Here is an 11,482-nt window from a genome sequence, read left to right on the forward strand (position 1 = left end):
TCAATTTTAAAAAATATTTGAAAATTAAGAGCTGATGGCTGCCATGCAGAAAGATGGATAGACAACAAACTCCCTGGGGATAGGTACTGTCGTCTTCTTTTAAAAAAATTTTTTTAATTCATTAATCTTAAAGAGAGAAGAAAAAGAAGAGAGGAAGAAACATCAACCTGTTGTTCCACCTATCCATGAACTCACTGATTGATTCTTGTATATGCCCTGACCGGGGATCAAACTTTGATGTATTGGGATGATGTGCTAACCAACTGAGCTACCAGGCCAGGGCCAAGGTACTGTCTTCTTTCATCTTTACATACCTAATGCAAAGTATGGCTTCTGTTGGCATGATAACTGCTTGATAAACACCCAGCAGTGACATGGCCACTTTCAGGTACAAACAACATGTTATGCCAGGACCAGGATGGCACAAATCAGGATGAAAAGAATAGGGAGTCTCTGGTGTACATAATATTAGAAGAAAACAGATGAAGGTTAAAAGCTATATATCTCTTTTAGGGCCCTGAACTACAGCATCAAAATGACCTGCTTCGACTTTGAACATTTTTCCCTTCCCATTATGAATAATTCAGTCAATATATCTAAATCTTTTTTTTAATTGTTTGCAGAAAGGAAAGGAGAGGGAGAGATAGAAATGTCAATGATGAGAAAATCATTGATTGGCTGCCTCCTGCACAGCCCACACTGTAGATCAAGCCCGCAACCCGGGCATGTGACCTAACTGGGACTCGAACTGTGACCTCCACGCTCAACCACTGAGCCATGCCAGCCAGGCAATATAGCTAAATCTTATGTGGAGAGCCCACAAATCTGGTAAGAACTGAAAACTATCTGAACTTCCTTTCTTTACCTTAAAGCTCAGGGTCACTTCTTTCAAGCTTCAAGAATAAACCCTAAATCCTAGCATTCCTGAGCTGCACTTGTAGTATTCCTTCACTGATACCCTTTCTCTGCCTTCATCTTTGCAGCAAAATGGAAGTATTAATCTTCTGAAACTCCTTATACTGACAGCCATCTACTCGGTCCTCTTTTTACCTTCTCTAGACGTTTTCATACCTAGTAAATAGATCACCTGATTAAGACAAAGTCCACAAGTACCATCTCAAGATAAATTCTATTTAGAAATTTAGCTATTTGTGTAACAGCAAAACCTGAGGTAAGAATTCTACCGAGGTCCCACATAATCACTCTATCTTGACCTTAGTTCATGTTGATCTTTTTCCCAACTCCTCCTCAAACCCAGCTCTAACCCCTTCCTCACTGGGATTGTGTAGGGACCTCCCTTCCTCACAGGGACCTCGTGGAATGCTGTCTTCCTGCTCAGTGGCCCCAGAACTGGGCAGCACTGTGCAAACCATGCATGGCTTCTCAGACACACCGCAAGACATGGATGAAACGACTTCCTAGGGGAGAGATTTTTGTCATCCATTTTTGAAACATTACATGTCAGAAAGAAGAGTCCTTAGCAAGCAATTTGATTGTTCATATTAATGAGAATTTAGGAAATATGGTAGGAAATGTCTGATCAGGTCAAGAAGAGAGAACTAAGACTGGGTCCAGACAGAGAACTGAAAAGGAAAGACCTTCTTTCCCTTCAGCAGGTGACCTTGTTCTTACTTCAGAGAAAACAGAAGTAACCAGAAGAGAACTTCCAATGCTTCCCAAAGAAATCCCTGAACCTTCACAGTATCCTTAGCCTGCCTTCTTATCTGGGGACCCTCCAGTTGGCCTTGGGGCACTGGGTCCCAGAGACACCACGCCCACAGTGTCTGCAGAGCCAGTCTTTCTCCTACTGGATTGTCCCCATGAGCATACCAAGGCCTCTAGCAACACTGGTCAGAAACCTCCTCCCACTTCAGCTTCCCCCTCATTTCTGTTCCCTTTTATGGCAAAACTCCTTGAAAAAGCTACACTTCTACCTCTCCCTTGAGCTACTCCATCAGGCTCTTACTCCCACCACTCCAATTGGCCACACTTGTTAACCACTCATCTCCATGTCATCAAATCCAGTGGCAGATCTTGCTTTCCTCTGCAACAGGCCTTCAAGTGGCTGCCTCGACCCCTTCCTCCTAGCTCTCCTTCCAACTCCCTCCCTCCAGGTCTCCTTGGCTTGAGCCTCCTTTTGTCCCAGCCCCTAACCATGCAGGGCCCAGGCTAAGCCTATGATCCCCATCATAACTCTGAACACCATCTGTACGCTAACAGTCATATGTTGCTCTAACTCTCCCTGAACTCCAACTCCTCCTATCTACTCCACTTGAACATTTAATAAGCACTCACTATGCACAAACAAAACTCATTACACCCCAAAGCACCTACTCTTCCCATAATCACTCCATTTCAGCATATGGCAGCTCCATTCTTCCTGTTGCTCAGGAGAGAACTGGTGAATCCTCTCTGACACTCGTTGCTCTTTCATATTAATTGATCAACAGCAAATCCTGTTGACACCTACTTCAAAGCAGATCTAGAACGCAACACTTGTCATTTCCATAGCTACCCCAGGCCTAAACCCCCATCATCTGTTGCCTGGATGACTCCTAACTGGTCCCTCTGTTACCGCGTTCTCTCCAGTCTGTCCTCATCACAGTAGTCAGAGTGACATGGTAATGACATTTCTCTGCTCTAAAGCAGCCAGTGGCATTCCTTTCAAATGTCCCCTTATCAGAAAGGCCTTCTATCACCCAAATTGTGCACATACAGTAGCTGCTCCTTACTGGCTTTACTTTTCTCTTCCAAGCTCTGAGCACCTGATGCGATATCTGTCTCCCCCTGTAAAGTCCAGAAGACAGGACCTGCACCCACTGCTACAGCCTCAGCACTTAGAAGAGTTACTGTGTGTAACAGGTATTCAAACTCTGCTAAATAAACAGGTGAAAAAAAGTGTTGAATAACCAAACAGTATTGTTTAAAATTGTTCTAATACCAACACATATGTTAATTAATCATGAAGACAACTAAAGTATAGGCATGAAAACTGGCTAAGACATACTATAACAGTTTGGGGGCTAAAAAGGAGGGGAGGGGTAAATGCTATTTGACTTAGTTAACAGAGCTTTCTCAACTTCGATACATCAGAGCCTTACCCCAATCCTACAGGGAAGATATTTTTATCCCCACATCACAGAGGAAGTAACAAACTCAGAAAGTTAGGCAACTCACCCCAAGCCACAGAACCTGAAAACACTCACTTGGGGCTCAGTTATCTATGCAAGCTTTCCTCTATAATAGCAAATGATACCACAATGGGCACCAAGCCTAAATAATGAGTCTTTCTGCTAACTGGACATTTTCATCAAGGCTTCCTAGATATTGTTCTTCCTTGTGTCAGCATCCCCTTTTCTCAATGCCAGTCCAGATTTCAGTTCAGGATAAAACAAACGACTTACCCACTCTCCATGGTGAAAGAATTCTCTGGCAGAGCATAAATCCACTGACACCCCAGTTCTGTAGGCACCATCTCTGAGTAAAGAGTGTTTACTTTTTTTATCTTTTTTTTTAAATATATTTTATTGATTTTTTACAGAGAAGAAGGGAGAGGGATAGAGAGCTAGAAACATCGATGAGAGAGAGACATCGATCAGCTGCCTCTTGCACACCCCCCAGTGGGGATGCGCCCGCAACCAAGGTACATGCCCTTGACCGGAATCGAACCCGGGACCCTTGAGTCCGCAGGCCGACGCTCTATCCACTGAGCCAAACCGGTTCGGCATGGGTAAAGAGTGTTTACTTAATCTGTCAGTTTTCAAGATCCTATTACAGAAATTTTTCTACAGACATCATTTTGGAAAGAAAAGTGCTCTAATGGGAGGAAGACCCTGAGTCTGGAACAGCATCCCGTTTTTGTCACTGTCAACATCCCTGAGAAAATGACCCATCTTCTATACCTCTTTCTAAGGCTATCTCCATCAAAGTGTCTTCAGGAGCTTTTAATCTACCCCAAAATATGTCCCACATTTGAGCAGTGTCTGCTCAAAGTTACTGCAGAAGACAGACACTCCCTTGAGAAGGGAGTACACACTAGCTGAAAAGAACTGGGAAGCAAGCACACATACAAGGACACAGAGTTCCCCCAAATGCAAACAAAGAACCAAGTTCCAGAGTCCTGGAATCTGGCCTTGATAAGATAAACCACAAATGGGAAGAGATGGACCCAACCAGGGGTCCCTGCTGAGGCTTCATAACAAAGTCTTCTCCCTTGCTTGTCACAGTCCCGGCACAAACTATACTCTGGGGGAGTAAGAGGAGAAAGGGGATGGGGAAAAAAGCAAACCTGAACTATAAAGGCTAACTCAGAACACATTCTCATCTTCTTGATGGATAAAGAAAGGATAAAGAGAGGCTTAGAAGATGGGCTTAATATTAACTCCCAGGAAGGCTAATGTTAACCTCAGTCACCCACCTTTCTAGGTTATGGTGAAGCCATTAGCAGTTCTAGATGAAGTCCCTTCCTTTGGGTCAAAGAGGAAACAAGATGATACCTCAGTTCTTCTGTGTTTACGTGCAAGGGTTCATCGTCACTATGTGGATGAAAAGGGGCCACATACTACAGAAAACCTGACAAGCTCAGGAAGGCCTGCTTAGTGGCCTTGTGTAGTCAGAGACCTAAAATAACCACCAAAGATGGTCTGAAATTAAAACCTTTTAAACTAAAAGCAGTTTATGGTGGGTACTCATGTCCTAGGCTAGAGTCTTCCCTGACAAAGGTCAATCTTTACCTTAACTAAGCCTGCCTTATTGTCTTTTGCATCTCTAATAACATTCCTTTGAAATGTCAGGGTAACTCCCCTTTATCCAGACCCCTCAGGGTACAACCAACACATCTAGGTGGAAACTATAAATCCTCTCCTTATTTTATCTTGTTAATTGTTGACATGATAAAACTATCCTGTACTGACCTATGTAAAAGCTGTATGTGTCTATCATTTTACTTTTCCTCCAATCCCAGAGGTTTCCCCACTTTGCTATCTCCCACCACCCTAATCACCAATGGATTTCATGTAACCCACTTAAGTCTCCTCTTTTGATTGTAATGTATAAAATAAGGTGCAAAACTGCTATTCTCTGGAGCATTATCTCAATCCATTGAGACTTGCCTCCCAGCAATCATGGACAGTTTGGCTCAAATAAACTCACAAATATCCTTCACAAGTTTGAATGTTTCCTACGTTGACAGCTATGCCACCTTCCATGCAGCCCAAAGATCTCGGTCATCCTGCAGATCTGGCCTGAGGGCTGGAAATTGAAGGATAAAGCCTAGCCGACTGAAACACACAGACCTATACATCTCATTATTGCCTTCATAGGGTCCAATTTAGATCACTTATGCCTTTAATGCATATTTCCAAGAACTCTAGGGTTACTGAAAAGAACATGAAAGGCCCACAAAATCTCTCATTTGGCAAGTCCTTCCTCATACCAGATTGCAAAGCAAAACTATTATCTAGTTTCTCCACCCGTGGAATGCAGGGTTGAGTTAGATAAACATTTACCTTTAAGAATAACCAGAAATTTAATTTTAGTAAATTTAAATTTAATTTAATCCATAAATTTAAAAACAAAACAAAGCTAGGTTTATGTTGACCTCCCCAAAGTTGTTTTCATCTGAATTAGTTGCCAATGTTTAAAAAGTTAGCGATCACCCTGGCCAGTGTGTTCAGTGGTTAGAGTGTTTGCCTGCTCACCGAAGGTAATGGGTTCGCTTCCTGGTCAAGAGCACATACCTTGGTTGCAGATTGCAGAAGGCAATCGACATGCCTCTCTCTCAATGTTTCTCTCTCTCTCTCTCTCTCTCTCTCTCTCTCTCTCGTTCTCTCTCCCTCTCCCTCTCTCATCTCTCTCCCCTACCACTCTCTCTAAAAAAAACCAATGGGAAAAAATCCTCACTCCTTGGATGAGGATTAAAAAGGAAAAAAAAAAAAACTAAATTAAAAGTCAGAGATCTCACACACACAACCACAACCAGTTAGTCTTCTGGAGAGACTGGAAGATCTGGCCACCCTGGTCCCACATTCCTGCCAGGCAACAACAGGAGAGAATACAGTAGCTGCTGCCTCCTTCAACAAAACAAGTTCTCAGCACTTCTCTGCAGCCCTCAGCATCATCCTGGTCTCCCAGAATTAATAAATAATATATGTTTGATATGTGTGATACCATTGTTAATAATCTGGTTGTTATTTAACAGGAAAGGAGTAAAGGGAAGACTAGATAATATAGACATGGCATTTACACAGCTTTGCTAGAAAGCTGTAAATTAACATTCTCCCAGTCTATTCCCTGCTGATCAATGGGGGACTGGACAAAGGCAGTTTGGACACACATCCAGGAAGGTCTGAGTGATGTGGAAGGTGGCTGTTTTGTCAATCACACCTGGGAACAGGTAAAATGGCCAGAATAGGCGTGGCCACTGAAAGAGTGAAAAACCTGAATATTTAAACTTCTAAAAAAGGAAGTCCCCTCTCTTGGCGCTTGCAGGCCAGGCTCCTGGCTCTCCTTTTGCAGGGGCTGCGCTCCCCTGTGCCCACACAATGAACTAATGGACTTTAATTAGTCTAATACTGTCCGGACCCCAGCTGCAACTTGGAACAGACACTCTGGATGGACACTAGCATTGCTTTTGGCTGTGCTGGAACCCCAGCTGCACCTCTTTCAGGACTGATTTAATAGACATGGGACTTTACAACCCAAGGAATGTAACTCCATGCAAATAAAGCCTTCTACCACATCTCATTCTCCCATGGGGGCTCCTGAAAATGCTTACTTCAGCAGTACCCCAAGAACCTCATGCCCACTTGTGCCTGGGAAATCTGGCTCACTGATTTATCCGATGACAGGTGCATGGGTATGTAGTAGGTGTATCAGTACCTGTATGGACAAAAAGGTGCCATGCTCAGAGAAGGCCTTGTAAACTCTGAGACCTAAAGTAAACACAAAGGATGGTCTGAAATTAAAACTTTTTAACTGAAAGCAATTTATGGCAGGTAGTCATGTCCTAGGCTAGAATATTCCCTGGCAAAAGGCAGTCAATCTTTACCTTAACTAAGCCAGTTTATTGTCTTTTGCATCTACGATAACATTCCTTTGAAATGTCAGGGTAACTCCCCTTTTTCCAGACCCCTCAGGGCACAGCCAATGCACCAGCATGAAGGCCACAGAGCCTCTCATTGTTATTATCATGTTGTTGACTGCTAACTATCCTGTACCCACCTATGTAAAAGCTGTATGTGTCTATCATTTTACTTTTCATGCAATCCAAGAGGTTTTCCCACTTTGCTTTCTTCCATCTCCCTAATCTATCACCAATGGATTTCATGTAACCCACTTACATCTCCTCTTTTGATGGTAATATATAAAACAAGGTGCAAAACTGCCATTCTCTGGAGCAGCGGTCGCCAACCTTTCGGACCTCACAGACCACCAGTGGTCCATGGACCACCGGTTGGCAACCGCTGCTCTGAAGCATTATCTCAGTCTGTTGAGATTTTGCTTCCCAGCGATTGTCAACAGTTTGGCTCAAATAAACTCACAAAAATTCTTCATAAGTTTAATGTTTCTTACATTGACATGTAGCCTAGATCAAGGGGGGAGGGGGAAAGAGGAGGGAGCTATACAAAATGGGGAACAAGACTAGGGAAACAGCCCCAGGTACAGAGGAAAATCTGGACATAACTAATGATTTTCTATGAGCATATATATCACCAAAACGAACCCAGAAAGAAATAAGAAATGTAAGAAACTGTAATAGTTATTCAAGTTGCTTATACTCTAAAAAATCGGTAGTTTTATAGGGGAATTCTACCAAAATTAAAGAAACAGATCATTTTAAAAGTATTTAAACTGGCTAATGAAAAGAAAGAGAAAGCTTTTAATAGAAAATACTGAAAAAACTTGATAAAAATGGCATTAAAAAGAAAATTACAGACTAGTCTCACAAATAATAGTGTTAAACTACCAAGTAAAATAAATAGAATGTAGCCGACTACACAATAACAGAGTTATCACTGATGATTCAATAATGATGATTCAGTAATATAAAGTCTATTACTACAACTGAAATGAAAGGAGAAAATCTATATGATTATTTCATAGATGCTAAAACAGCCTTTGATAAATCTCAACAACCATTTTTTATTAAAAACAAAACAGCAACAACACACCCCTTAGTAAAATAACTAGTGTGGCAAAAACACTAAAAACATGCTCATTAAAATCAGGAACAAGACAAGGGTACCCAATATCATCCCTATTATTTAATCTTGTTCTGGAAATACAATGTAATAATAATTAAAAAAGAAACAAGAGACATATAAATTAAAAACAAGGGACAAAATTCTTATTGCTTGCAGCTGACAACATAAGATACCTGGAAAATCCAAGAGAACCAACTGCAAAAATTACTAGAAATTAAGATTATGTAAATTGCAAATTATAAAATTATTAAATAACAACTAATAACAGTATGTAATATAAGAGAGGATCCTATTTCAAATCACAACAAAAAAAACCAACTTGGAATAAACTTAAGAAATGTACAGGATTTAAAAACAAATCAACCTAAAGAAGACATTTCTGAGACAACTGTAAAGATGTATGTAGACTATTAGATAATATTAAGTTAATTACAGATAATTTGTTAATTTTGATAAATAATAGCATTGGGGTTATTTTATTTCAAAAGTCCTTATTTGTTCAAGACATACTGTGAAATATTTATAGTTGAAATAATTTTATTTATTTTAATAGATGAAATAATTTATTTTAAAATAGTCTAGTCTAAGGGTGGGGGGGGGAAAAAGGAAAAAAAGAAAGAAAAAAAAATAATAAAAAATAAATAAATAAAATAAAATAGTCTAGTCTCCCATCCTGCAAAAAATGGAGAGGAGGAATAAATAATTCCAAGAAAGACAAATATGGAAAATTATTGAAATGAAGTGATGGATACATAGAGGTTCATTATACCGTCTTCTCTACTTTTGTATATTTGAACATGTACACAATAGAGAGGTAAAAGAAATGTGTAGGAGGACCCCAAACAAAGAAGGATCTTAAAAGATGTAAATAATCCCAAAGGTATATAATAGTTTATAAAAGCACACAAAAATGGCCAGCCCACAATTAAGAAATGCAAATTAATGCTACAAATCAGATGTAGTTTTCTTCAATCAAATAGAATAGATAAAAATACATGGTACTATTCAATACTTGGGGTGGCAGCTGACACTGCTGGAGGAAGTTACAGATCACAACTTCTTTGGAAGGCACTTTGGCATCACCTTTCAAAGTTAACACACAACCTTGGCCCAGCAATTCCAGTTCTAGGTATTTATCTTAGTCATTAATTCAGCAAGTATTTTCTCCCACCTACTGTGTGCCAGGCACTGGAGATCAGAAATGGAGAAAACAATATCCCTGCTCTCATTCTTATGAGGGAAGAGACAACCCACAAAGCAAGTCAAGTATGCAGGCAATTACAAGGTCAGGTAAGGGATAAATGCAGTGAAGAAGAAAATAAACAGAATAAGGGGGTTGGGGTGGCATGATCGCTCTTTTGGATGTGCCGGTCTGGGAAGGCCTCTCCGAGGAGGTGACAATTGAGCAAAGACCCGGATACAGGAGAAAACAAAGCAGGATAATGCCCAGGAGAATTACAGGCAAGGGAAGGAAGCCATGGTATATAACACACAAATTTGCCCTTTCTGCCCTCCGCTTTTCTCTCTATTCCCCTAACAGCCTTTTGTTCATCCAGAGGACAGGAACACCACTTGAAGGTCTCTCTTTTGTCCCCCATACAAATCCTTTTAATATAGCACATCTTTCAAGGAAGGTATCAAGTCAGCATTGTTTCTCCAAACATTACTGTGCATCACCCTTTGATTTCTTTAAAGAATTTCCCAACCTACCTCAGTGTTATGCTAAGCATGTTCATAAAAGTGCAGTAAAGCTAATCATGATTTTTTTTAATCAAAAATATTGTCGTTCCTTGCCCTTCTAGGACTATGGGAAGCACTTACTTAGAGGAGTACGTAGTTTAATTTCATGATTAAAAAATAAAATTGAATTTTGAAGGAGCTACTGTTTTTAGTTACCCAAACATTCATATTTTAAAACAATTCATATTTTAGGCAATTGATATTTTCAGGGACTGTTTGAATAAATATTTTACACCGAAGTGGCCAATGTCAATTAAGGGCATTCCAGTTCGCCCTGGAGGAAATGACTCTGGTACAGCACCTGAGAACACACCACCTTCTTCCAACACCACGAAACATCAGGACTTCAAAACTGCCGTGAACGATACGTTCTACAAACAGCCAGATAGTTAAGAAACCAGCTTATGGGAAGAGAAATTTGGTCACGGTAAATACACTATCTCAATTCTGAAATCAGTTTTACATTCCACGTATTTCTCTACAAAGAGGCAAAAAACCCAACCAAATGCCTTTCCCGGGAGACACCCAAGCGGGCAAATTTCAAGCACGAGGAGCCAACTGCAGAGCGCACGGCAGGTTTCCCTCCAACAGCTGGGAATGCGGGGCATCCGTCCTCCCCCTCGGGCACAGCAGCCCATTGAACTTCTCCCTAAAGGTCCGGCAGCTCCGAGCAGGACTGCCGCTCCTGACCACTAGTCCCCCTAGAAGGATTCACTCGGTGAGAACCGGGGTCCCCGCCGGCTTCCGTGCACCTGGCCAGCCTGGTGAGAGGGGCGCTGGGCTGAGCCCGAGGCGGAGGAGGAGATCCGCGCGGAGCCAAAGCTCTCGGATCCGGCGCCCACCCGCCCCCATCCTCCTCCTCTCCCGCGCGGAGCCGTGATTTCCCAGCCTCTCCATCTCCCCGGGAGACGCGCGTCCAGTCCAGCTCGTAGCTGAAGGGGTCCCTAAGGGCTCACCGGGGAAAGGGTAGGGGTGCGGGGCTGGATTTGGAGCGCTGGGTGGGTGGGGGCCAGAAGACGACTCGGGGGCTGGGGCGCTGGCAGGGGCGCTCCTGCCGGTAGGGACCTGGGAAAGGGATGCAGGGGTTCAGGGACCGGAGAGGAGAGGGAGGGCGTCGGGAGGTCGGAGGCGGCCTCCGGAAGGATGGAGGGTCGGTGTGGGGCGCTCCCGCAGGCCGGTAACTTATGCGGGGACCTCACCTCACCTGCCTAGCGCTCGCTTCATGCCCGCGTCGGCGGCGCAGCGCGGCTCAGCCGGCGCCTTGCCCGCCAAACGCAAGTTGCGCTTCAGGCGGCAGTCGGCGTCCAGCACCGAGGCGGTCAAGCCGGAGGAAGACGAGCCCAAGCCGACGCAGCTCTCATGCTCCAAGGCGACGGGCTCCGTCCGCTTCCTCATCCCGCGGCCGTCACGGCCGGCCACCGAGCGCAGCTGGCCTGGTCCGCGCCGCCCTCGCCGCAGTCGCCGCCGCTCCAGGAGATGCCGCCGCCGGGAGCCCGCCGCCCCTCACATTCCAGCTCCTAGTCGCCGCAGCCGGCTAC

General features: G+C 43.2%; 1 protein-coding gene across 3 annotated transcripts in view; it reads right to left on the reverse strand.

The window, feature by feature from the left end:
* ABHD12 (abhydrolase domain containing 12) overlaps positions 1 to 11,469 on the reverse strand; it is a 60,390-nt gene extending 48,921 nt beyond the window's left edge. The window contains exon 1 of one of the 3 annotated variants that reach the window (XM_023761714.1): positions 11,149 to 11,469. In XM_023761714.1, coding sequence (XP_023617482.1) covers positions 11,149 to 11,339 — 191 coding nt within the window. In that variant the 5' untranslated portion in view covers positions 11,340 to 11,469. Of the gene's footprint in view, positions 1 to 11,143 lie in introns of all 3 variants that reach the window. The other 2 variants (XM_006097948.3, XM_023761715.1) reach the window with 2 other exon arrangements.
* Positions 11,470 to 11,482: the final 13 nt, after the last annotated feature.

Source organism: Myotis lucifugus, unplaced genomic scaffold (genome assembly GCF_000147115.1).
Source record: "Myotis lucifugus unplaced genomic scaffold, Myoluc2.0 scaffold_214, whole genome shotgun sequence".
In the NCBI taxonomy this organism is placed as follows: domain Eukaryota; kingdom Metazoa; phylum Chordata; class Mammalia; order Chiroptera; family Vespertilionidae; genus Myotis; species Myotis lucifugus.